Here is a 25,133-nt window from a genome sequence, read left to right on the forward strand (position 1 = left end):
AGGAGCAAGGAGCCCATCACTCTGGGCGCCTGGACCCGCGTCTCACTGGAGCGAAACGGCCGCAAGGGTGCCATGCGTGTGGGTGATGGCCCCCGCGTGCTGGGGGAGTCCCCGGTGAGTGCCCGGGGCCGTGAGGGGACCCGCGGCCGCCTGCTCTTCCTCCTCCGGGCAGCGGCCCCGCCCCCGCCATCGCTCACCGAGCTGTTTCTCTGCCCTGTTCTCTTGGCCGCCTGTCCTGTCCTCTGCCTCCTCTGCCTCCCTGCTCTCTGCTCTTGCTCTGCAACCCCACCCGCTCTCCGGAGGCCAGAAATCCCGCAAGGTACTGTCGGCCTTGTCTGCTCCCCATCTCTGATGCCGCCTCCCTAGGGTACCTCCTCCCCACTAAGGACCCTGCCACGTCTGTGTGATTAACACTGCCCCCTAGATAGGCAGTGGATGGGTGTGCAGGGGGCTGGGCCCTGGGTCTGCACAGCGGGTGGGCTCTGCACAGCCCTCACCCAGTGCCCCCACAGGTTCCACACACAGTCCTCAACCTGAAGGAGCCGCTCTACGTCGGGGGGGCCCCCGACTTCAGCAAGCTGGCCCGTGCTGCTGCGGTGTCCTCTGGCTTCAACGGCGCCATCCAGATGGTAAGTGGAGATGGGGCGTCCCACCAGGGCCTCTGGGGTGGGAGGGTAGCCGGCGGGACGCGGTTCTCACCCTGCCCCTGCAGGTCTCCCTGGCAGGCCTCCAGCTGCTCACCCCGGAGCACGTGCTACGGCAGGTGGACGTCACATCCTTTGCCGACCACCCCTGCACCCGGGCCTCAGGCCACCCCTGCCTCAATGGGGCCTCCTGCATCCCGAGGGAGGCAGCCTACGTGTGCCTGTGTCCGGGGGGATTCTCGGGGCCACACTGCGAGAAGGGTGAGCTGGGCACAGGGCAGAGGGCAGAGGCTGGACGGCAGGAGCCTCGGAGCCCATCCTCATCTGCTGGTGTCACAGGGCTGGTGGAGAAGGCGGCGGGGGACCTGGATGCCCTAGCCTTTGACGGACAGACCTTCATCGAGTACCTCAACGCTGTGACTGAGAGGTAACGTGCCATCCTCCGCGTGCCGCCTGTGCCGCCCGTGCCCTCGGGGCAACCCCCACACACGCTCGCTCCGAGGCCAGGAGGGAAGGCCCGGTGCTGCCGCCTCTGTTCCTCTCACTGTCTGTCTCTTTGTTTCCAAGCGAACTGGCCAATGAGATCCCAGTGTGAGTAGCGCTCGGCCCCCACCTGCTCCCTCCCTCTCCCTCTCCTCTGTTCTTCCCGGTGGGGAGCACAGGCCTGAGTGGGGCCCTGCAACTGTCCATCCCTTGTGGCGGAGGGTGAGGGTGGGTGCTCTTTTGCAGCAGGAGGCTAGTTCCTGCCTCAAAAGTGCAGTCAACTCTCCCAGCACACAGGCCGAGGGTCACCCCACAGCCAACCCCCGCCACTGCGGCTGCATACACGTGTGCATGTCTGCGTGCGTGTGTGAACATGCAGGTGTGATATATATGTACGTTTCTGTGTATATGGAGTGGATGTGCAGCTGTGTGTCTATGTATACGTGTGTACGTGTGTGTATGTAGGGAGATGTGTATATGTGTGTGAGAACATGCAGCTGTGTGTGTGTGTGCATGTCCGTGTGTACGTGGGTGTATATGTGGGGGACATGTACATGTGTGTGAGAACATGCAAGTGTGTGTGCATGTCCATGTGTACATGTGTGTATATGTGGGGGGACATGTACATGTGTGTGAGAACATGCAGGTGTGTGTATGTCTGTGTGTACATGTGTGTATATGTGGGGGGACAGGTATATGTGTGTGAGAACATGCAAGTGTGTGTGTACGTGTGTGTATATGTGGGGGACATGTATATGTGTGTGAGAACATGCAAGTGTGTGTGCATGTCCATGTGTACATGTGTGTATATGTGGGGGGACATGTATATGTGTGTGAGAACATGCAGATGTGTGTGTGTGTACGTGTGTGTATATGTGGGGGACATGTATATGTGTGTGAGAGCATGCAGGTGTGCATATGCGTGTCCATGTTTATGTGGGGGACATCTAGGGGTGTGTGTATGTGTCCATGTGTCCATGTGAGTATATGTGGGGGGAAATGTATATGCGTGTGAATATCCAGGTATGTGTCTTGTGTGTAGGTTTGTGTGTATGCAGGTGTGTATGTCCGTGTGTAGGTTTGCGTGCATATAGGTGTGTGTATATGTCTGTGTGTGTGTGCAGGTAGGTGTGGGTGTGTGCATGTACATGTGTGTCCATGTGTAAACCTGTGTGTATCTGAATATGCAGGTGTGTGTGCAGGTCTGTGTGAACATGCAGGTGTGTGTCTCTGTGTGTGTGTGCAGGTCTGTGTGAACATGCAGGTGTGTGTCTCCGTGTGTGTGTGTGTGCAGGTCTGTGTGAACAGGTGTGTGTCTCCGTGTGTGTGTGCAGGTCTGTGTGAACAGGTGTGTGTGTGTGTGCAGGTCTGTGTGAACATGCAGGTGTGTGTCTCCGTGTGTGTGCAGGTCTGTGTGAACATGCAGGTGTGTGTCTCCGTGTGTGTGTGCAGGTCTGTGTGAACAGGTGTGTGTGTGTGCAGGTCTGTGTGAACATGCAGGTGTGTGTTTCTGTGTGTGTGTGTGTGCAGGTCTGTGTGAACAGGTATGTGTCTCCGTGTGTGTGTGCAGGTCTGTGTGAACAGGTGTCTCCGTGTGTGTGTGCAGGTCTGTGTGAACAGGTGTGTGTCCGTGTGTGTGTGCAGGTCTGTGTGAACATGCAGGTGTGTGTTTCTGTGTGTGTGTGTGTGCAGGTCTGTGTGAACAGGTGTGTGTCTCCGTGTGTGTGTGCAGGTCTGTGTGAACATGCTGGTGTGTCTCCGTGTGTGTGTGCAGGTCTGTGTGAACTTGCAGGTGTGTGTTTCTGTGTGTGTGTGTGTGCAGGTCTGTGTGAACAGGTGTGTGTCTCCGTGTGTGTGTGCAGGTCTGTGTGAACATGCTGGTGTGTCTCCGTGTGTGTGTGCAGGTCTGTGTGAACATGCAGGTGTGTGTCTCCGTGTGTGTGTGCAGGTCTGTGTGAACAGGTGTGTGTCTCCGTGTGTGTGTGCAGGTCTGTGTGAACAGGTGTCTCCGTGTGTGTGTGCAGGTCTGTGTGAACAGGTGTGTGTCCGTGTGTGTGTGTAGGTCTGTGTGAACATGCAGGTGTGTGTCTCCGTGTGTGTGTGCAGGTCTGTGTGAAAATGCAGGTGTGTCTCCGTGTGTGTGCAGGTCTGTGTGAACATGCAGGTGTGTGTCTCCGTGTGTGTGTGTAGGTCTGTGTGAACATGCAGGTGTGTGTCTCCGTGTGTGTGTGCAGGTCTGTGTGAACATGCAGGTGTGTGTCTCCGTGTGTGTGCAGGTCTGTGTGAACATGCAGGTGTCTCCGTGTGTGTGTGCAGGTCTGTGTGAACATGCAGGTGTGTGTCTCCGTGTGTGTGTGCAGGTCTGTGTGAACATGCAGGTGTGTGTCTCCGTGTGTGTGTGCAGGTCTGTGTGAACATGCTGGTGTGTCTCCGTGTGTGTGCAGGTCTGTGTGAACATGCAGGTGTGTGTCTCCGTGTGTGTGTGTGCAGGTCTGTGTGAACATGCAGGTGTGTGTCTCTGTGTGTGTGTGTGTGTGTGTGTGTGTGTGTAGGTCTGTGTGAACAGGTGTGTGTCTCCGTGTGTGTGTGCAGGTCTGTGTGAACATGCAGGTGTGTGTCTCCGTGTGTGTGTGTGTGCAGGTCTGTGTGAACAGGTGTGTGTCTCCGTGTGTGTGTGTGCAGGTCTGTGTGAACATGCAGGTGTGTTTCCTTGTGTAGGCTTGTGTGCATGCACACATGCATGTGTGTCCCTGGCATCTGACCCCAGGTCTCCACTCCATGCCACCCTACACCCACCTCCTTGATCTCTGCTCCCACCCTTGGCTGTGCTCTCCCACTGCCTGCACATGGGTGTCTGTGCCCTCACGTGTCTGCACACACATATTATGTGTGTCCCTGGTGGGGCTCTGGTGGGCGGGCTAGTGATCTTCGAGGTCATGCGTGGTTTCTGTGGGTGCCTGCTCCTTGCACCCCAGTGTTGAGGAGGGTTTGCATTGGGCCGCCTGTCCCCTGCTTACCCACCTCCCTCTCTTCCTGCTTCTAAGCCCCAAAACTCTGGATTCCGGGGCCCTTCACAGGTGAGCATGTGGCAGCAGTACCTGCAGACCCCCGGCTGGCCCATCTGTCCTCCCACGCCACGCTCATCTCTGCCAGGCTGCCCCGTCTCCATCCCTCTTCTCCCTCCCACTGCCCATGTTTGCCCACCCGCGACCCCTGGATCCCATCACCAGCCCTTGTGGCCTCCGAAGCTGGGGCCCTTGTCCTCCTGCCCCCCTCCCCCCTGCTGCCACCCTCTGGGAGGCCCTGACCCACCCTCTGCCCTCTAGCGAGAAGGCGCTGCAGAGCAACCACTTTGAACTCAGCCTGCGTACGGAGGCCACGCAGGGGCTGGTTCTCTGGAGCGGCAAGGCCACTGAGCGGGCAGACTATGTGGCACTGGCCATAGTGGACGGGCACCTACAGCTGAGCTACAACCTGGGCTCTCAGCCCGTGGTGCTGCGTTCCACCGTGCCTGTCAACACCAGCCGCTGGCTGCGGGTCGTGGCACATAGGTTAGTAGGGGACTCAGCATGCCAAAATAGTGGGAAGTGCTGCCCAGACTCGCCCAGCTGGGCGGTGCCCAGTCACTTGTGGCCAGGGGTCAGGGAGGACACGCTTCGCTCCCTGAGCCGAGGTCACTGCCAGCGGGAGGAGGGAGGGACGAGAGCTGTGGGGAAGCAGTGGTGGGTTTCCTGGTCTGAAAGGCATCCCTGCCCTGCTACATGCCGCTGGGGCCATTCTGGTGTGAGCCTGGCGTCGCCTCCAGCAAAGCCTGAGCTGCAGGAATGTCCCTGGCATTGGCTCCTGGTGCTCTCCTTGGGGTCAAGGCCACCCCCTCCTTGCCCCCGAGGGTGACACCTGGGGGGGTCCCCCGGCTGAGGCACCTGTGAGGCATAGGAATGATGTTGGAGTTTGGGTCTAGAGGAGGTAGAGGGAGCTCTGGCCCCTGATGGTCCCCCTCCTGTGTTCCAGGGAGCAGAGGGAAGGTTCCCTGCAGGTGGGCAATGAGGCCCCGGTGACTGGCTCCTCCCCGCTGGGCGCCACGCAGCTGGACACTGATGGAGCCCTGTGGCTTGGTGAGTGTGTTGGGGAGACTGGAGGGTCCCCTGATACCTGAGGGACAGACTCCACCCTGGGGCCGGCCTTGAGTCAGGACAGCATGTAAGCTGGCAGGCTGGGCCCTTTCTTCTCCAGTGCTGTGGGGTCAGGAGGCGAGGGCCTGTGTGTAGCCTCCCGTGGACCACCTGCTCGTGGGGGTGCCGGGGGGTCCCTGTGCCCATTGGCATCACCGAGTCGCAGCTGGTGACTCCCGCTGTCTGTGCTGCAGGGGGCCTGCCAGAGCTGCCAGCGGGCCCAGCGCTGCCCAAGGCCTACGGCACGGGCTTCGCGGGCTGCCTGCGGGACGTGGTGGTGGGCCGGCGCCCACTGCGTCTGCTGGAGGACGCCGTCGCCAAGCCGGAGCTGCGGCCCTGCCCCGCCCCGTGAGCTGGCACCAGAGCCCCCACTCCCCGCTGCAATTATTTTCTATTTTTGTAAACTTGTGGCTTTTTGATGATTTTCTTGCCTGCGTGTTGGCCGGAGGGACTGCTGGCCCGGCTTCCCTTCCGTCCAGGCAGCCGTGCTGCAGACAGACCTGGTGCCGAGGGACGTACGGGCAAGGTGGCAGCGTGGAGGGCTGGGTGTGGCTGGCAGCCTCAGGATGCACCCCCTGCCTCTGGGCACCGAGCCCCGCCTTGCACTGTGCCTCCCCCATGGCGTCCCCGCCTGCCGAGAAGCAGCCGAGGCTCCCGAGTCACCCTCACTCCGTCTGGCTGTGAGGCCTGATGGGGCCCTTCCTCTGGGTGCCCCCACGGGGCTTTCCAAGCTCCCATTTGAGCTGCTTCTCCCTGTGTGTGCTCTGGGCCGCGGCTGGCCTTCTCGAGGGCTGCCTAGATCCCAGGGCCTGGTCCTGCCTGGGCCTCCGGGGCCAATACTGTGACTTACAAACAATGTTACCACTGGCCAGCTCCAAAGTCCCGCCCCTGCTGCCTGCGCCAGCCCCAGGGAGCAGAGGCCAGACCAGGGCCGACCTGGGTGCCGTGACCCTCAGCTCACCCTGCCCAGCCACCCAGGCACCCTGGATGTGGCCGTGTCCCTGTGCCACACCCCAGGCCCTGTGAGGAGCCCCTGAGCAGAGCCCCTGTCGGATGCGGTTGGCCTCTGCTGCCCGCCTGGGCATCTGGGCCTGGCCACCTGCCGTGTTCATGTGTTTGTTTCATTTGACCCCAGGAGTGGTGGGTCCCCTCCTTCTCGTGTCAGCCGAGAGCGGCTGAGGGCTGCCTCGCCGCAAATCCTCCCTCCAGCGCCAGGGATGGTCACCCCTGTCTCAGAATGACCCAGGCCAGCCAGTGTCTGACCGACGTCAAGGGGCAGGTGCAGGGCTGGCAGGGATGGCTCTGAAGCCAGAAATGCCTTAAACTGCAACGGCCCATCCTGTCTCCACCTCTAGCCCCAGCCCCAGCCCAGTCCTCTGAGGAGCAGGACCAGATAAAGCGGGCAGCGGGGAGGCGGGGCGCCATGTTACTAACTCCAGTACGTTTCTGTCGATCGCTGTGAAATAAAGTCTGAAAACGTGTCCATCCTCACCAGAGCCCTGGCCTGCTGGCATCTCACTCAACTCTGTGGTGGCAGTGAGCCGAGATGCCAACACCGCACTCCAGTGTGGGCCACAAAGCCAGACTCATCTCTCCAAAAAAAAAAAAAAAGGAAAATAACAGCCATGAGCTCCACGCCCAGGTGGGCCCATGCGTCTGGACATTTGCTTTCTCAGCCTTTCAGCACTTGGTTCTCTGGGGACACGCTGAGTGACCCTGTGTGCCTGGCAGGTGGCAGGTGCTAGGGGTCAGGGAGGAGAGGGTCCAGGATCAGCAGCACACACAGGTCTCTGGTGGTGGGAGGTGGGGGAGCAGATTAATTTTGGGCTTCTGGAAAGGTCCAGGTAAAACAGACGCCCAAGCCCAGACCCAAACGATGAGCTGGGGGAGGGCAGGTGAGGAGGCCCGGGGTGAAGCACGTGGTGTGGGTCCATCGGGATGGCGTGCAGGGGCAGAGGCCACGGGTCAGAGCAATGGGGGCTGGATGGAGATGGGCAGCGGGGACTGCGTGGGTGGGGAGGCTCCGGGAGGGCTCCAAGCAGGAGGCCACTGGATCTCATGAGGACGCCGCTGTCTGGGACAGGGTGCTCGGCTGCAGGGGCGCAGACGGAGGGATTTGGGGGAGAATGGGTGGGTTGAGGAGGTGAGAAAAGGCTCTCAGGGAGGTGGAGATGGAGCTGGAGGCACCGGAGCTTTGGGTGGATTCGCTCTGATGCGTCTGGAGGGAGGGCAGGGCTGGGGGAGCTAGGGGTCCCCTGAGTGGGGTCCAAGGGGCCGAGGGGTGCCAGGCAGGGGTTGGCTGGGCCTAAGCCCGGGCAGGTGCCCCTGCTGGGTGAGCCTAGGAGGGGAGAAAAAGCCCGATGCCGGAAATGGAGGAGGGAGGAGGAGGGGGCGCAGAACCAGGAGAGGGGGTTTGAGGAGCTCCCAGAGAACTCAAATGGGACCTGGAGGGTGACGAGACCTTCCGTGGCCTGGGGTGAGGAGGAGAAAGGCCTCGCGGGCGGAGAGGCGCTGGTGGGTCCCGAGTTGGAAGCTATGGGTCTGAGAGGTGAAAACCCGGGGCCAATGAAAAGGGGGCGGCCGAGCGCAGGCGAGGGCCGGGGTCCCGGGGGCCCCGCCCCCCAAGCCTGGAGCCCCTGCCCTTGTCCACAGAGGAGGCGGCCCCGGAAGGGCCGGAGGGTCTTGGAAGGGAGCGCGGGATGGAGCCGACTACAGCGCCCGCGGGACCCCCGGCTCTGAAGCGGGGACCGCCGAGCTTCTGCCTGCAGCCCAGACTCCCGAGCGCCCAGCACGATGGCTGGCGCGGGCCCTTTAAGGAAGCCGGGGGCGTGGTCGAGGCGTGGCGTGGGGCGGGGACGGGGCGGGGCCTCCCAGAGCGCACCCCGGGTACCGGCGAGCTGCGCGGTGAGACCCGACCTGGTGCAGGTGAGCCCGGGGCACGCAGCCCAGAGTCCAGGGGAAGCGCCGAGGGCCCCGACGGGTGGGCGTGGTGAGATGCCACCCGGGACGTCCTCGCGCTACCTGGGGTCCCACGCGCCCCACCCCCTCCACCCGCAGGCCCTGCGAGGGTACTTGGTCCCTGGTCCGCCAGGCCTGGCCTCCCTCAGGCGGGTGGAAAGGGCTGCAGAGGTTGGGCCTGGTCAGAGTCAGCAGCATCCCGACCCCGGGAAGGTGTCCTGAGGGTGGCTGACACAGCCTCTCCCTCTGTCCCCTGGGCCCCGTGCCCTCCTCCAGACTTCCTTTTGGCTACCCCGGCGATGCAGTCTGTCGGGGGGCACCCCACTTTTCCCAGTCCTGAAACTGAGGCGTCAACACCAGGGGGTCCTGGAGGCCGAGTCTCTCTTCCAACCCAGGCGTGGCCTCTGCTCACCTGCCGGGACCAGGTTCCCTTCCAGACCCCCCAGGGAGCCCAGTGTGGAGGGCAGGATCCCTGTCTCTCTGGGGGGCTCAGGGCGGATGTGCATGAGAGCTGGGACAGGCCGCCGGTCTGGCCTGCTTCCTGCCTCCAGCGAGAGGGAGGTGGTACATTTACAGGAACCGGGCACCTCCTGCCCTTTCTGCTGGACCCCTGCAACCTGCTTGAGTGCACACGCATGTGGGCTCACCTTGCCTCGTGAATTTGCCATCAGCCGGGAGCTTCGGAGGTGACAGCCACACATCACCACTTCCAGGTCCGGGCACAACACCCAGAGCCCCCACTTTTGGAGCCTGGGGTTTGGCGAGCCTGGAGCTCAAGGAGTTGCCCTGTGACCGTGAGTGACCCCCAGATCCGTGAAGGGACCAGTAGGGCTCACAGGCCTTCTCCTGGCCAGAGCTCAAGGTCTGTAGAGACCCTTGGTCCACCCTACCCAGCAAACGAGGTGTGTGTGGGGAACCCGGGCAGCCTCCTGGAGGGTCCTGGGCGCCTTAGGCTCAGCAACAGTGGAACTGAGTCAGGTCACCAAGAACCTGTCAGTCCAAAGCCCTGTGCTTCTCATGCTTTGCGTCCAGCCGGAACCCAGGAAGGAAGAGGCTGCTGTGTACTGTCCCTTTGGGGACGGGTTGGCAGGACCCTTGGGCAAAGTGCTGGGGCTCAGGGAGAGCCATGTGCATGTCATCAGCGTGTGACCGGGGCCCGCCTGGGAAAGCCCCGGGCCAGGCTCTGCCGCAACCTGCCACCCTGCCCTACCCTGCCCTGGGATGACCATTTGGACTGTTTACTCCTCTGGCCCCTGGGACCCTGCCCACAACCCTATCAGGCCTGGGCAGGCCAGGCCAAATCCCAGGGTCGAGCCCACCCCGCTGCCCCAGCCCCTCCTCATGGTCTGGGGGTCAGCAGCACCTCAGTGAACACCACTCGGACATGGGGCGGCAGAGCTGGGCTGTTGAGGTCCTGACTGGTGCATGTTTTGTTGCAATGCTGGTGTCTGGGTCCTGGGCCCCTCCAAGGTGGGCCCCCCAAGCCCCTGGGTCCCCTGTTCTTCAGGGACTGGGGACAGAAATGGGGCTGTGGCTGGTCTCAGAGGCAGAGTCCCCCCTGGTTGTGGTTCCTCCGCCTCCGAGTGGCTGGCCCTGGGGGCTGCAGGAGAGACCTCCACTTCTAGGGAGGGAGGTGGGAAGGGCACCTCCAGAGCTCTGAGACCCTCCCCCCGGCCTTGCATGCCGGCCACCAAGAGGCAGGTGTGGCCAGGCCCCGGCATGGGGTAAAGCAGCCCCCATACAGTGCCCGTGTGTGTGTGTGTGTGTGTGTGTGTGTGTGCGTGTGTGTGTGCGAGCATTGACAAGCAATTCACGGGTCCTCCCACCCACACTTCTCCTCAGGGGGAGTCCCAGGGTCCCAGCATCGGACCCATTCCCCCAACGGATCAGACGCCAAGACCAAAGCCACACAGGGAGCTGCAGCAGCTGGCGGCCAGTCTGGGTCAGGCTGACCTCTTGGGTGACCTCATTAGACCTGTTGGGGGCCTTGGGGGCCGAAAGCCCAGTGTGTCCCGCCCACCTCACAGTCCCCACGACCTTGTCCCTTCAGCTTTGGGCCACGTCACCAGGGTAGAGCCGAGTCACCGGCCCCCCACAGAGCCAGGAGCCCTTCGGCACGGAGGTGACCCTTAGCCCTTGGGATGGGGATCGGGCCTTCCAAGCCCCTCTCCTGCCTGAGCAGCGCCTCCAGGGGAGGGGTGGGAGCTGGGAACCGGGGCCTCCCCCGTGCCTGCTGAGCACCCAGCTCCACCTCGAGGCCCAGTGTGAGGCCCAGGCTCAGGCTGGGATGGCAGTGGGTGTGGGAAGAAAGTTGTCCAGGTGCCACGTCAAGAGACGGAAGGCATAATCTATCCCAGCACAATAAATGACTGATCACTTAGTTACAGCAATGACACCAGTTAGACTTAGATTCAATCACACAATCAATTACATAATCAATCTTATTACATCTTTATTCTCTATTAATCTTTGCTTTAGTGTAGGAACATTCTAGTCTTTTTATTTGTATTTTTATTTATTTAGAGATGGGGTTTCACCATGTTGGCCAGGCTAGACTGGTCTCGAACTCCTGACCTCAGGTGATTCGCCCACTTTGGCCTCCCAAAGTTCTGGGATTACAGACGTGAGCCACCGCGCCCAGCCCTCTTATAGTATAGACATAATCGGGTGAAATGTAATTTGGAACTGAAGGGACATGGTAAATGTCCCTTGGTAAAAGGCCAGAGTAAATGCCTTGTGGTAGCAGCGTTGGGGAAGTGCCCTGGGGAGGCGCCCGTGACTTAGCAGGCCGTGAGGGGGAGTTTCCCTCTCACTGGGGAGTTCAGAGAAAACGCTGCTCTGCCGGCTCTCGAGGAAGGTGTGACACTGGCCAGCCGACCCACAGACGTCCGGGGGCTTAAACACCTCTCCGAGGTGCCGTGCTCCAACGGTCACCAACCTCGTCCACCTTCATGTTCCACTTTCCCACCCGACGCGCCCTTGTAAATTCTTAGAAGCTGTGAGAAGTAAGAAGAGAGGAATCGTAAGAGCCTTTGCTCTCTCTGATAAGTGCATAGAAAGGTACCAACGTAAGTGCCTCCCCTCCTTGCAGCGGCTGCCTGAGAGGGATGGGGGTGGCGGTGTGAGCCGATACAGCCCTCGGGCCCCACCCCTGGAGATTTCCATGCCACAGACTCGGTGGTAGCTTTCGGGCAGGAGAGGAGGGGGGAAGTATGGTTGAGAGTCCCCACAGAACAGGTAAGGTCCCTCACGCACTCTGTGTCCCCACCCTCGTCCCCACCCCCACACCTGGGCATCACCCTTCTGGGGGGTGGGTGGAGGCTGAGGCCATGGGTGGAAGCTCCCTCCTGGGTTCTAGTCCCTGCCCCCGACCCCCGCACCTGCGGCATCTCAGTTTGGGTCCAGGGCTGCGCTTACCCTTTCCCGGTGGCCTTCCCCGCTCTCCCATGACTGGCCCTGGAGGTCACCCTGTGGCACTCCTCCTCCGGGAAGCCTTTCCTGGTAGCCTCCCCGAGGACCACCCAGTGGGAACTGCCCCCAGGTCTGGCCCCCCCACCAAGCCAGTTTCATGGGAAGGAGCTTAGGCAGCAACTCCAGCAAGTGCCCAGGATGTGCCTGGCTGGCTATGCCCCTTTCCCCACAGGTCAGGTGTGGACAGCGGTCTGCTCACTGCTGGGGGCCCTGCACAGATCCTCTGAGTGCCTGGGCCTCCCTGAACCAGTGTGCAGGCCCTGGGGTGCCACTGAGGCCGGGGCCAACTCCCCCGGGCCCTCCTCTAGAGGCAAAGACACAGGGAGACCAGTGAACACAAACATGGGGGATCTGCCTGCTGTTATCGGCACTGTACACAGAAGCAGGGACAGGGACGGGTCAGTGCCAGCCTGGGAGGGCCTCTCTGGAGGTGTGTGCCTTGCTTCAGGGCAGGCCAAGGTGGCTAGCCAGGGCGGGGTTGACGGAACTCTGTGTCTGTTGAGAGCCATAGAGGCCAACACTGAGCTGGGAGCAGCTCCAACCTGCAATTCCTGAGAGCCCCTGTCTGCCATGCGTGGCTGTGGGGTCAGGTGGAGCCAGGCGTGGTGGGAGAACTGGTCAGTTCTGGGCACCTTTTGTTAAAATTTGAAACCACGTCCTGTTCTGTCTTACAGGCTGGAGTGCAGCGGCGCGATCTCAGCTCACCGTAACCTCCACGTCCCAGGTTCAAGCAGTTCTCCTGCCTCAGCCTCCTGAGTAGCTGGGACTACAGGCACACACCACCATGCCTCACTAATTTTTGTTTTTTTAGGAGAGATGGGGTTTTACCTTCTTGGTTAGGCTAGGCTGGTCTCAAACTTACAACCTCAGGTGACTGGGCCGCCTCAGACCTTTCAGAGTGCTGAGGTTACAGGCATAAACCACCCTGTGTGGTCTCTGGGCACCTTTTGAAGGTAGAACCAGAGGGGCTGATGGATCAGAGCCAGGGAGGGGTGTGCCAAAAGGGGCCGGGGGCGGGGCAGAGGGCAGGGCCGGCACCCTTGCCCGAATGGGAAAGATGAACAGGGTCAGGGGTGTGGAGCCTGATCAGGAGCTTTGAGTTTTGCAGATGTCAGGAAACAGGTGTTGTTAACGTTCCAAACCGCGATGCTGAAGCCAGGTGTCGGTTAGGAGCTCAGAGCCTGGGGGCTCCCAATCAGGGCTCCAAAAGAGGAGGAGGGTGAAGGGCCCCAGCCAGGGAAGGTGGGAAGCCGGGGAGTGCAGCCTCCGTGGAGCCACCGGAGAAGGCGCGCTGGAAGGACGGAGCTCTGACCAGCCACAAGGAGCCCGAGCGCCAAGTCCTGCGTGGGCCTGGAGGGCGGGACCCAGCCCTGAAGATGTGGGTGAGGGTGGCGGTGCCGACCAGCCCCGGCCGCACCACGGTGTTCGTGAGCAGCAGCAGTTTTGCCGTTGCTGAATTTTAACTCATTCACATTCACAAATCACACAGCCATGGCACTTCTTCCAGAAGCTGTGCTCAGAGGCGAGCAGAGGGGCAGGGCAGGCTCCAGGGATGGAGGCAGCACCTGAAGGAGGAGGGGGAGCTGGGGCTTGGGAGAGGGACCCAACCAGAGTAGGCTGGAGCCAGGGATGGGGTCCCCAGGGGGAGAGGGACCAGGCCAGGGCGGGCTGGAGCCGGGGATGGGGTCCCCAGGGGGAGAGGGAAGAGGCCAGGGCGGGCTGGAGCCCGGCATTGGGTCCCCAGGGGGAGAGGGACCAGGCCAGGGCGGGCTGGAGCCCGGGATGGGTCCCCAGGGGGAGAGGGACCAGGCCAGGGCGGGCTGGAGCCCGGGATGGGGTCCCCAGGGGGAGAGGGACCCAACCAGGGTGGGCTGGAGCCCGGGATGGGGTCCCCAGGGGGAGAGGGACCCAACCAGGGCGGGCTGAAGCCTGGGATGGGGTCCCCAGGGGGAGAGGGACCAGGCCAGGGCAGGCCGGAGCCGGGGATGGGGTTCCCAGGGGGAGAGGGACCCAACCAGGGCGGGCCAGAGCCAGGGATGGGGTCTCCAGGGGTCCAGCCAGGGCTGGGGGTGCCACAGGTGGAGCAAGGTCTTAGCACCTGTTGGTCCCGCCCCCTCCCTCTGCACCTACCCCCGCCCCTCTACCGACTCATCCCACTCAATTCCTCTCAAGAATGAGAGGCTGTGGAGGCCTTTATTTTTTATTTCTTTTCCTTTTAAGTGAGATGAGGTCTGGCTGTGTTGCCCAGGCTGGTTTTGAACTCCTGGGCTCAGGCAATCTGCCCGCCTCCTGAGTAACTGGGATTACAGGCATGAGCCAGTGCAGCTGGCCATGGAGGCCTTTGTCATTCACTGCTGTGTGGCCTTTATTCCAGAAAGAGCCCAGCAACAGCCCTTTGTGGGGTGGAGGGGCCGCCGGAGCCGGGGCAGGCCACAGCCCCCCCCCATTTGTGCACAGGTTATGACTCCACAAACCAGTGGACTGGGCCAGTGTGGGGCGTGGGGGCGCCGTCCTGGGGACCTGGGTGTGGAGGTCCTGAGGCGCCGGCCCGCTGGGTGTCATCTGTGCAGCCAGAAGATGTCCCAGAGCCGTCCCTGGGGAGACATCGCAGCCAGGAAGGCAGAGGGTTGGGGCGCTGAGTCCTCGGCTCCTTCCTTCACCGCCTCCTGCCTCGCCCCCGCCCCTCGTCCCTCCGTTTGTCACTCACGTGTGTGGCTCTTTCTGCTGACCTTCTGGGCTCTGGGGCTCCACATGCGTACAATTTAGTCCTGAGCACTGGAGACGCACGCCAAGAAAGTAAGGAGCAGTTGTGATCTCATACGCAGGCTTGGGGCCGCCCTGAGCTCAGGGGGGATGTGGATGAGGGGGGTCCCAGGGCAGGGCGGCCCTGAACTTGGGGCGGATGTGAATGAAGGGGGTCCCGGGGCAGGGCAGGCTGTTCTCCAGGAAGGGGCAGGGCTGCAGGCTGCAGCCTCCCCTCCCGACACCGACAGCCCCAGCCTCTGCCTGAGTTGGGCCCTGAGGTGTGCAGAGCCGGGACCCAGCTCCTCCGTGACACCCATCTTCCTGACCTGCGCTGAGACACGGAGCCTGGCCCCCAGGGGCCACACAGGCCCCGTCAGCCTCGCCCCTCCCTGCGCACCCACCCTCACCCCTCTCTGAGTCGCTCCTCTCCATCAAGTGTTAACAGACCTGGGACGCCATCGTGCGTGGAACAGCGTCTGCCCTCCGGGAGATGAGGCCCGTCAGGCGGCCGGGCTGCTGTAAGCTGGGCAGGCAGGCGCCTCCCTCCCTTCGGAGGCTGGAAGTCCGAGGCCCAGAGGGTTTCTTCCTGAAGGTCGCCCGGGTGCCCTGGGGAGCCGGTTCCTCCTGGGTGGTGCCCTGGGCCGAGCTGGTCCCTCCAGCAGGGGCTGCACCTGCCCGGACGGAGGCCTGGTCTGGGGAGGCTGCTGGGCCCCTCCTTGCTGAGGACGAGGCTGCCACCTGGTGGCTGGTGCCGGCCCCTGCAGAGCCCGCCAGCCTTCCGCCGGCTCCCGGACGGGGTGAGGGCCAGGGAGGCGGGCAGAGCAGCGATGGGGCCTGGATGGGGGTGCTGCCTGGACCCCAAAGGTCTGCGTGCGTCTATCTGAGCCTTGTGCCCCATCCATGTGCGTCTCTGCCCCTCACCTGTGCTCCCCTGTCCCCTGCCAGGTGGTCTGGCAAGGAGGCCGAGAAGCTGCTGCTGGTGAAGGGGCGCCCGGCAGCTTCCCGGTGTGAGTCAGAGCAAGCTTGGGGACGCCACGCCGCCGGTGCTGGCACAGGAATAGGACAAGGCGCAGGGCACGGGGCGCCCGCATCACGATCGATTACAGGTGGGAGGGGGCGGAGGGCCGCGGGGGCCCCTGGGAAGGGCAAGTGGCCTTGGCCAGGCCCCTCGCTGTCGGGGACGTGGGGGAGCAGTGCAGGAAGAGTCCGATGGTGGAGAGGGCAGGGGCCGTCGTGCACCTCCAGCAGGTAGGCCCCTCCCCAGCACCAGAGCCCTGGGTCCAGAGTGGGACCTGGGTCCTTAGCTCTCCTTCCTCAGTGCCCAGAAGCGGGGTTACCCATGTGTGAACTCACAGGGTCCCGGGGCAGGGTGGCCCTGACCTCCAGGGGGGATGTGAATGAGGGGAAAGCGGCTGGGGATTGACTGGCATCAGAGAAGACCACCTGCCAGGGGAAACCCTAGGCGCCTGAATGGCCACGTGAAGGAGAAGCCTGCAAGCCTCTCCCAGTGTCCACATGATGGCGACCTCCGTGACCTGATGAGGGTTTGGGGCCCGGGGCAGGGGGGTAGGTGGAGGGGTGTGGGGGCTGGGGCAGCTGCCCTCAAGGGTGGTATTTTGGGGTCTTCGGGGCGGGGGGTGTGGTGGGCTCCACTGGGCCCTGGGGGTGTGTGCTGGGGTCCTAGGGGCCCTGGGTCCCCCACAGCTTGGACATGGGCATCTCTGTGGCAGCCCCTCTAAGCCACGAGGATCAGTACTTGGAGCCTTGAGAGCCAGGTACAGGAGCTCAGCAGGACCACCAATGCCAGCAGAAAGGCCAAGAAGGGCTTCTGGGAGGAGTTCGAGGTGCGCCCTGATGGCTGCCACCCTCCGACTCTGTCCCCTGGGGCTGGGGCAAGTGCCTGAGAGGAGCACAGGGTCCAGTACAGGCTGGGGGTGGGCATCCAGGGTCTGGGATGGGCTGGGGTGGGCATCTAGGGTCTGGGGATGGACATCTAGGGCTGGAGTAGGCATCTAAGATCTGGGACGGACTGGGGCTGTAGGCTGAAGGCTCCATCACATTCAGGTGCTGCAGCAGAAGGAATGTGGGTTCCTGTACCCCTGAAGGAGGGACAGTGGGTGGAGAACAAGCCCAAGAATCACTACAAGAACACCCTTCCCTGTGAGGGCAGAGGGCAGGGCTTCATCCGTCAGGCCTGGGGGAGGTGGGGGGAGGCCGTGCCTCTGCCACCACTGACCTAAGGCTCCCTCTTGCACCTGGACCCCCCATCTCTGCTCTCCAGGGGTCTGTGGGCAAAGAGGCAGGGTGGGGCCCATGAGCTCCACCCTGGAGACCTGAGCGGCACCTCCCTTCCCAGCTGACACCACTCGAGTAATCCTGCTCGACATGATGACAGCAGGCCTGGAACTGATGACGTCAATGCCAGCTACATCAGGGAGGGTGTGCACGGGAGGCGGGCCTGGACTCATGGTTCCTGGGGGGCCCAGGAAGAACCAGGGTCTCCGGGGAGGCGGTGGGCGGCAGTCCGCAGGGGTCTCAGAGAGACTGGATAGGCTTTGGTCCTTAGCCCCTTGAGGGCCTGGAGTGAGAAGTGTGAGCCACCAGGGCTCCTTTGCATATCATTTACAGGTCATTTGCATGTCATTTGCATGGACTAGTTTCTCCTCTGGAACCAGCAGCAGTTGACCTCACCCCTTTTCAGACTGACCCTGAGGAGGAGCCAGGCCATGGTGTGGCCAGCGTGTACATTGCCACGGTGGCTGCTTTCTGGGCCATGGTGCACCAGGAGAACACGTGTCATCTTCATGACCACCAGGGAGGTGGAGCGAGGCAGGGTAGGGGCGAGGTGCCAGTGGGCACGCCAGTGCCCATCCCACTCCGCACACTTCAGCTGCCTGGGGCCCATCCCGCCCAGGCCAAGGAGCCTGTGGGAAGCCGTGGGACTGGGGAGGGTCCCAGAGAGTCCCGTGGCTGCACGCACATGCCTGTGTCTCTGCAGGGCACGGGGCCAGGGAGGTGCCGGGGGCTGCCGGGAAGGCGGATGCAAGCGTTCTCCCCAGAACAGGTGTTTCCGGTACGGGCCCGAGCTGCACGGCAGCCAGGAGTCCGGCCGGTGCGTGTGCGTAACCTGGGAGCTGCCAGGCCAAGGGCGACTGTGTGTGGGAGCTGCAGGTGTGGCGGCCAGAGCCTGGTGAGCCCGGCAGCCGTGGAGCGTGCCCGCTGTGGGCCTGCACTGGGAGACCCCAACACCTGGCTGCATCTAACCCCACTTCCTTCGGGGGCCTCCACACCCTTCAACCCAGAAGGCTCACCCAGGCCTGGGCTCGGGCCACTCAGGTGGCCACATTCTCAGTTGTGGGCGAGCGGCCGCTCCTCACATACACCTCTTCAAACTGCAGCTTTGGCCTCTGTTGTATACCAGCGGCGCCCATTTCTGTCCCGGGTAGATTACCTGCTTCTCCCCGCAGCCCCCGCCCGGTTGGGGGGGGGGTCCTGCGGGTCCCCATAGAGACCTCACATTTGGTTCTTCCTTATAGAATCACTGTCCCCACAGCCTGCTTTCCCCCCTCCAGCTTCCTCTTCCCTTCTCCAGGTACCTGAGCCATTTCCTCCCTCCTCCTGCTCGCCCGGGCCCCTGCAGCCCCTCCACCTGGGCGCTCCAGATAAACCCTGCTGTGCCTCAGCCTCTCCCCCCCAACCCCTCCCTCCCGGGGGTCTCACTGACCGTCTGCCCCGCCCAGGAGGAGCCACCGCGCACCGTGCAGCACCTTAGTACTTCAGCTGGCCGGACCACGGCGTCCTTGGCTTCCCGGGCGAGGGGAACCGGGCCCAGAGCAGCGAGCCGGGGGCCCGGACCGTGCTGGTGCACTGCAGGTGCGGCAGGGCGGGGCCACGCGGGCCGTGCAGGTGCGGGGCCGGTGGGGCCACGCGGGACGTTGCAGGCGGAGCCATCGTGTGGGTGGGGCGGCCCCGCCCCCCACTCTCATCAAAGGCCGCCTGGTTTGTCCTCAGCGCGGCCCCGGACGCACCGGCACCATCACCGTGATTGGCATCCTGGTGGATGTCACCCGCAGGGAGGGTGAGCCGCCCCTTCCCGGCCCCGCTGTAACCCCACCCTTCAGGACGACCCCACCCCTGCCCGCCGGCCCCGCCCCTCAGCCGTAGCCCCGCCCCTGCCCGCCGGCCCCGCCCCTCAGCCGCAGCCCCGCCCCTGCATGCAGGCCCCGCCCCACAGCCATAGCCCCGCCCTGAGCGCGCGTGTCCCCAAGGCTGGACTGCGACTTCGACGTCCCGAAGACGATGCAGCTGGTTCGGCGGCTGCGCTCCGGGATGGTGCAGACAGAGGCGCAGTACAAGTTCGTGTACTCGGCGCTGCAGCGGTACATCCAGTGCGAGCAACTGCGCCTGCGCGAGCAGGTGGGGGCGGGGCGTGCGCGGGGCGGGGCCTGCGCTGGCGTCGCCATGGTGACCGGCGGCCCCTCACCCCCGCCCGAGCGGTCCGGGAGCGCGAGAACCAAAACGTGGGCGCCGCCCCCCGCGAATAGGGTTGCAGCCCCCGGCCAACGTCTCCGCGGGCGCCCGCGGTATGAATGGGTCGCCGGGAAGGGGCCGGGTCCTCCGGGAGGGACTAGGGGTGTGCGCGGCGCAGGGCTGAGCCGCTGCTCCGCGCGCAGGACGCCGGAGCCCTGGGACCGCGAGGATGCGAACCTGCGGAGCGGCGGGTGCTTGAGGAGCCACAGGGAACGCCCGGCCTGGCCGTGCCCGCGTGGGGCGGGAGCTGCGGGTCGGGACTGTGTCCAGGACAGAGCCACAGCACGTCCCCAGCTCATGGAGGCCCAGGGGCGGCAGAGGGAGTGGCGGCTGCGAAGCCCACGCGTGACCGTGTGTGAACTCGTGTGCACCGCTAGCTCAGCCTCTCAGTGCGGGTCTGAGCGGCCAGGACACCGGTCTGCGGGCCCTGCCTGCTCCCGTGGTCTGGGACGTGGCCCCAGGGAGACTCAGCCTCATCAGTCACAGGGTGGATGTTTGTGGAGTGAGGTGTGCGTGAGGTGCTCCTGTGACCACCTGTGCAGCGTCATGCGTCTGGCCCTGCCGGTGACAAGGGTGTGGGTCTGTGTGTGCCTGCCTGTGTGTCACAGAGTGACGTCACTGCCGCGGCCCGTGCTTGCACTCCCCACATCACGGATGGCCTGTGGCTTTGCAGCCTTCCAGTAAAGTGCTGTGTTCTCTGTTCTGTGTCTTCATGGGGGCCTGGGGCAAGGGTGTCTGTGGGCCCCTAGAGCTGGACTCGGCTTCTGTGGGGCCTTCCCGAGCCCCTCCCCACCCCGGCCAGAGGCCCAGCTGGTTGGAGCAGGAAGTCCCTGGGCTCTGGGGTCAGGGGTGTGAGACCTGCTTGAGCTGGAACTGGCCTGGCTGTGCCGGCCTGGTGGTGCAGGATTCCCGGGGCTTATGGCAGACGAGGTAGGGCTGGGGTTGGCAAGCCTCCTGCCCAGCCCTCGTGAAGCCACATTCTGCCTCTTGTCTAGCAAGGCTGGCCCTGGGAGGGCCAGAGGGTCTGTGGGGGCCGCAGGTCTGCGGATCTGGAGGCTGGACGCTGGCTGTTCCTACCTCTGCTTCTGGGGACCCTTATGCCTGGGTTCCCACAGGGGTCACAGGTTCTGGGGTTCTCTAGTCAGGACCCTGGCAGGGCCATGGGGCATGACTTCCTGGAGGTGCAGTCTAGTGTGGCCATGGTGGGGGATGGGGGAAGAGAAAGGCTCCCTTTGTCAGCCACTGGGCTCTGGGCCAGCTGAAGCCCTCCCTCTGGTCCTGCCTGGCCTGCCTCAGGTGTCCCGGGCTCTCCCCATCTCCATGGGGAGCCTCACACTGCTGAGGCGCTAGCCAACTCCAGAAACCCACTGCCTGTCCACAGCCAGAGGGGCTGGGAGCTGGATCCCCTGGAACCTTGGGCCCCCCTGTCCCAGTGGCTGCTGGGAGCCTGATCCCGCTGGGGTCTAATCTCGGTCGAGGCTGGGGCAGGGGCACACAGAGTGAGGCCCTCTTAAAGAAGATGGATACAAATAATTTATTTAAAAATCTACAATTCACAAGGGTTGGAGGGCAGCTGGAAGTTTCCATGGTTATCTTGCACTGGGGGCTGCCCTGCCCCCACTCTGTCCCCTCAGTCAGAGGGCAAGACTAGCACCCCCACCCAACGGCAGGGACCAGCCCCGCCTGAAGAAGGCCTGGGCAGGGCCTGGGGGTGAAACGTGAGTGTGAGCTGGGTCCTGGCAGGCCCCTCCCTCCCTTCCCTGGCGGGCGATTCTGTGTGCATGGACCGCGGCGTGCTGACCGGCTTCCCTCCTGGGCCCTTCCCCATCTGCATAACAGGAGCTGCAGGTGGTCTCTGCGGCTTGTGGGAGCCTGTGGTTCTGGGAGGCTTTGGAGACCCTCTCACGTCCACCCCATTAGGGCCCAGCCTGGAGAGTGAGGGGTGAACAAGCTAAATGGAGCCTGGACTTGGCGGGGCCCAAGTGGAATCCTCAGACATGCTGGGCTGCTTTCGGGTCCTTAGGGACCGGCTTCCAGTGGCTGCTGCGCCCTTGAGACCCCAGTTGGGGAGCCACTCATGGCCGACCTGGACAAGGCTGGTGACCCTAGTTGCCAGTCAGAAGCCCGAGGGGGAAGGCGGCCGTGGTGGTGGGGGGTTGGGAGGTCGGGGGCAGGCAGCGCAGGTTCCCCGTCTTGAGGGCGCACTGCACCGGCCAGAGCGCCACACAGAAGAGCACCAGCAGCAGGGCGGAGACCAGCGCCATGCGCTTCCAGTCCCTGCAGCGCGCCCAGCAGTGGGCCAGGCGGCCCCGGCGGGGGGCGGGGTCCTGGACGGGCAGGGGTTCAGGGGGCTGGGCGGGCTTGCTCAGGCCCACGTCCACACATACAAAGCCAGGCTTGCGGCCAGGCGTGGCAGGTGGCGGCTGGCAGCACAGCTTGGTGCCCTCCAGCCACACGGGCTCCTCGCGCCGCAGATGCGCTGGCATCCGGGCCTGCAGCTGGCGGCTGGTGCGCAGAGCGGGGGCTCCGGCGGGCGGCACGGCCGTGGGCTGCCTGCAGAAGGGGCATGGCACAGCCTCACTACCGGGGCTGCCTTCGGGCTGAGCAGCCACCAGCCGGGCCAGGCACTCCAGGCAGAAGACGTGGGTGCAGGAGAGCTCCTTGGGTGTCTTGAAGATGTTGTCATAGCCGGAGAAGCAGATGGAGCACTCCAGGGGGGAGGCCACTTTCTCCGAGCCGGGGGTGCCAGGGGACCGGGGGCTGCCGGCCGAGCTGGGGGACCGGGGCATGGAGGCTGTGGAGCTGCTCCGGCAAGGGGGTGGCACAGCCGTGTGCCACACTTGCTGGCCTGAGGACACGTCTCTGAGCTGTGGGACAGAGATTGTGGTGAGCAACCACAGGCCACCCCTTCTGGTGGTCTTCTGTCTCCCCCTCTCCTTCTCTTTTGCCCAGCACCAGCCCCAGAGATCCCGGGGAAGGGCTCTGTTCCCCGTGCACTCCTAGAAAAAGTTCCTCCGGTGCTCCGGGAGGTCATTGTGCCCCAAGCATGATCCAGCCCTCGCCACCTGTCATCACACGGCTGCTACAGTGGTGAGCCTACCCTGGGAACGCCGGCCACGTGCACGGGGGTCTCACTGACCACTCGGCAGGCGCTTCCTGCTGGCCTTGCCCCGCCTGGCCCTGCTGCCTGGACGGAAATCATGGTAAGGATGACGGGCCACAGTTGCCACTGTTTATGCAAGGCCGGGCCCATGTCATGGGACTCACAGATGCCACAGGGCCCATGTCACGGGACTCACAGACGCCACAGGGTCCACGTCGCAGGACTCAGACGACACAGGGTCCACGTTACGGGACTCACTCTACAGGGCCCACGTCATGGGACAAACACGCCACAGGGCCCACGTCACAGGACTCACAGACGCCACGGGGTCCACATCACGGGACTCACAGATGCCACGGGGTCCACGTCACGGGACGCACAGACGCCACAGGGCCCACGTCACGGGACTCACACCACAGGACCCACATCACAGGACTCACACACACCACAGGGCCCACATCATGGGACTCACAGATGCCACAGGGTCCACGTCACGGGAGGGTCCATGTCACGGGACTCACACCACAGGGCCCACATCACGGGACTCACACACGCCACAGGGCCCACGTCACAGGACTCACACACACCACAATGTGGAAAAGGCTGCCCAGAGCATGGGAGACTCAGCCAGGGCCACCCCAAGGGAGTCAGCAGCCCCTGGGCCCCAGCAGATGTGGCTCTCAGGCAGGCCGGGGACTCCAAGTTAGGTGAAGTGAGTTTGAACTCGGATCCCAGGATGGGTCCCTGGCTTGGGTGTTGCAGGCCCGATTTGCAGGCAGCTGTGTGAGGGTGGCATGTGGGGGTCTCTGGGTCTGGGGGCCGAGCTGAGCCCCAGGGGCTTCGGGAAGACAGGGAGGGCCCAGGCACAGGTCAGTGCCTGAGGAAGGTGCGTGCCAGCCACAGCCTGGGGCCTTCAGGGCCGGCCTGTCTGGCTGCTGAGGGTCTGGGCACGGGGAGTGGGGACTTGGACCAGCACAGCCATTCCCTCTGGGCCAGCCCCCGTCTGACGCTCAGGACACCCTCCACCACCCACCCAGGGGGAAGCAGGGTGTGTTTCTTCTCCCTGACCCACTCCCACCTCATGGCAGGGCCGTGGGGATGCCACTCTGCCCCTGACCTGGCTCAGGTGGGCATCTCAGCTGACCTGCGGCCCTGCCCTGCCTCCTGCCCTGCCACCCTCCCCCACACTCTGGCTCCCCTGCAAGGAGCCACAGGACTGTCTGGCCCTGGTGGCTCAGGCCACAGGTGTCCCACCTGAGGGAAGGGTCAAGGGGTAACAGTGAGCCTTGAGGGGCTGACTGTGCGTCCCTGTGACGTGCCTCCTGGCACAGCCCTGCCCCACCCCTGACTTGCCAGTGAGTCCCAGGCAGGCTGGTGGGATGACACAGGCCACCGTGACCACCTGAGTCATGCACCGTCACTGTGAGGTCGTGAGTGCCCCGGGCACCGGGGCCTGGGGAGTGTCCTCTGTGGCCTGAGCACCCCACAGAACCAGTTCCTTGGCCCCAGGCCCCACCCCTCCATGATGGGGCCCCACCTTGAGCCTGTGTGGGTGAGGGGTGAGCGTGGGCTGAGCTGGCCTTACCTGGCACTGGCGGTCAGGGGGTCCTGGGCATGGTTGTCCTCGCCGGCCACAGTGGGGCTCCAGGGCCTGGGGCTGTCCTGCCCCAGCGTCTGCTTCCTCTCCTCCGCTGGCCTGTGCTCCACCTGGCAGGTAACTCTCCCAGGCCGGCTGCCAGTGGCTGTGCTGGTGGCACTGGTCTGGCAGGTGTGGCTTCTGCTCCGTCCCAGACAGGCGGGGCACAGGGAATGCGCAGGGCAGAGCTCTGGTCGGAGGCAGGTGTGAGTTGCCGGGTGTGGGCTCCCAGGCACGTCCATTTATACTCTGTGGGTTGTGCCAGCCGAGGGTGTGGCCGCAGGGATTGGCTGGCTTCGTCCCCACCTTGGTGGGCCAGGCAGAGGTGGCTGGAGGGTAGTGAGTGAGGAGCGAGGGTCGGAGCCTGGTGGGGTCGGCACAGCCTGGGCAGGTCTGGGCTGGGGTGTGGACTAAGCCCTCTCCCCCTCCGGCCCCAGGAGCCCGGAGCAACCTCTGGAAGCTGCTCGCCCCCAGGTTCAGGTCCCCGGGGCCCTGAGTTCTTGGGTGGACCTCCCAGCAGAGACCTTCCCCGAGTCCCCACAACCTCAGCCCGGCCTGGGGTCACTGCAGTCTGCACCCAGCCATTCCTGCCACTTCGCTGCCCACACCCACCCGTGCGCTGACCTGCCTCATCCACACACACACATGCCTGCTTTCAACATGGCCATGTCCACACTCACATGTGCCCCGTGTCCACACACCCCTCAGTGCCACACCGTCACACACAGCCATGTCCAACGCTCACACAGGCTGAGTCCACTCACACGCCCCTCAGTGCCACACGCTGACACGCATGTGCACCTGTCACACGCTCACACACCCGTGTCACACACCCGTCACGCACACACTCATGTCGTGCGTGTCACGCCCGTGTCACACTCACACCTGTCACACGCTCACACATCCGTCACACACCTGTCACACACACCCATGTCGTGCGTGTCACACCCGTGTCACACACACCTGTCACACGCTCACACATCCGTCACACACCTGTCACGCACACACCCATGTCGTGCATGTCACATGCCCGTGTCACACACCCGTCACACGCTTACATACCCGTGTCACACACCCGTCACGCACACACCCATGTCGTGCGTGTCACACGCCCGTGTCACTCACACCCGTCACACGCTCACACCCGTGTCACACCTGCCACACACCCATGTCGTGCGTGTCACATGCCCGTGTCACTCTCACACCTGTCACACACACACCCGTCACACGCACACCTGTCACACGTTCACACACCCGTGTCACACACGTCACGCACACACCCATGTGCGTGTCACGCCCGTGTCACACACCCGTCACACGCTCATACACCCGTGTCACACACCTGTCACGCACACACCCATGTGCGTGTCACATGCCCGTGTCACCCGTCA

At 63.7% G+C, this 25,133-nt stretch overlaps 3 protein-coding genes and 1 long non-coding RNA gene across 17 annotated transcripts in view; 2 read left to right on the forward strand and 2 right to left on the reverse strand.

Moving 5' to 3' along the window:
* AGRN (agrin) overlaps positions 1–6,795 on the forward strand; it is a 37,359-nt gene extending 30,564 nt beyond the window's left edge. For 6 of the 11 annotated variants that reach the window (XM_039473850.2, XM_039473854.2, XM_074379912.1 and 3 more), the window contains 10 exons: positions 3–114; positions 308–319; positions 513–629; positions 713–905; positions 984–1,071; positions 1,212–1,235; positions 4,172–4,204; positions 4,454–4,678; positions 5,139–5,242; positions 5,494–6,795. In XM_039473850.2, the coding sequence (XP_039329784.1) occupies positions 3–114; positions 308–319; positions 513–629; positions 713–905; positions 984–1,071; positions 1,212–1,235; positions 4,172–4,204; positions 4,454–4,678; positions 5,139–5,242; positions 5,494–5,651 (1,066 nt within the window). In that variant the 3' untranslated portion in view covers positions 5,652–6,795. The remainder of the gene's footprint in view (positions 1–2; positions 115–307; positions 320–512; positions 630–712; positions 906–983; positions 1,072–1,211; positions 1,236–4,171; positions 4,205–4,453; positions 4,679–5,138; positions 5,243–5,493) is intronic. The other 5 variants (XM_039473853.2, XM_039473857.2, XM_074379911.1 and 2 more) reach the window with 4 other exon arrangements.
* Positions 6,796–13,914: 7,119 nt separating this feature from the next.
* LOC104653134 (uncharacterized) lies at positions 13,915–18,301 on the reverse strand. 4 transcript variants are annotated; one of them, XR_012512283.1, is made up of 4 exons: positions 18,241–18,301; positions 14,921–15,144; positions 14,436–14,503; positions 13,915–14,322 (listed from the first exon to the last, which is right to left on the reverse strand). It is a non-coding gene; the product is annotated as an uncharacterized LOC104653134 (long non-coding RNA). The 4 variants fall into 4 exon arrangements; XR_012512282.1 differs by having other exon boundaries at positions 18,198–18,259; XR_012512284.1 differs by lacking the exon at positions 18,241–18,301 and adding an exon at positions 15,395–15,999.
* On the forward strand, positions 16,101–19,737 carry LOC104653146 (uncharacterized). The gene is made up of 6 exons (XM_074379913.1): positions 16,101–16,912; positions 17,175–17,663; positions 18,214–18,346; positions 18,485–18,551; positions 18,742–19,056; positions 19,147–19,737. The coding sequence occupies exons 1-6, from the start codon at positions 16,859–16,861 to the stop codon at positions 19,685–19,687; spliced, it is 1,599 nt and encodes a 532-aa protein (XP_074236014.1). The 5' UTR covers positions 16,101–16,858; the 3' UTR covers positions 19,688–19,737.
* A 781-nt stretch (positions 19,738–20,518) lies between these two features.
* Positions 20,519–23,074, reverse strand: RNF223 (ring finger protein 223). The gene is made up of 2 exons (XM_074379914.1): positions 22,104–23,074; positions 20,519–21,870 (listed from the first exon to the last, which is right to left on the reverse strand). The coding sequence occupies exons 1-2, from the start codon at positions 22,254–22,256 to the stop codon at positions 21,109–21,111; spliced, it is 915 nt and encodes a 304-aa protein (XP_074236015.1). The 5' UTR covers positions 22,257–23,074; the 3' UTR covers positions 20,519–21,108.
* Positions 23,075–25,133: the final 2,059 nt, after the last annotated feature.

Source organism: Saimiri boliviensis, chromosome 11, assembly GCF_048565385.1.
Source record: "Saimiri boliviensis isolate mSaiBol1 chromosome 11, mSaiBol1.pri, whole genome shotgun sequence".
In the NCBI taxonomy this organism is placed as follows: Eukaryota; Metazoa; Chordata; class Mammalia; order Primates; family Cebidae; genus Saimiri; species Saimiri boliviensis.

Coding starts and splice junctions, on each gene's coding strand:
- LOC104653146 (XM_074379913.1), top strand. CDS start 16,859: ATGATGACAGCAGGCCTGGAACTGATGACGTCAATGCCAGCTACATCA. Junction 17,664..18,213: donor GGTGTGGCGGCCAGAGCCTG/GTGAGCCCGGCA, acceptor TGCCCCGCCCAG/GAGGAGCCACCGCGCACCGT. Junction 18,552..18,741: donor GGATGTCACCCGCAGGGAGG/GTGAGCCGCCCC, acceptor CGTGTCCCCAAG/GCTGGACTGCGACTTCGACG.
- RNF223 (XM_074379914.1), bottom strand. CDS start 22,256: ATGGGCCCGGCCTTGCATAAACAGTGGCAACTGTGGCCCGTCATCCTT. Junction 21,871..22,103: donor ACGTGGCCGGCGTTCCCAGG/GTAGGCTCACCA, acceptor TCTGTCCCACAG/CTCAGAGACGTGTCCTCAGG.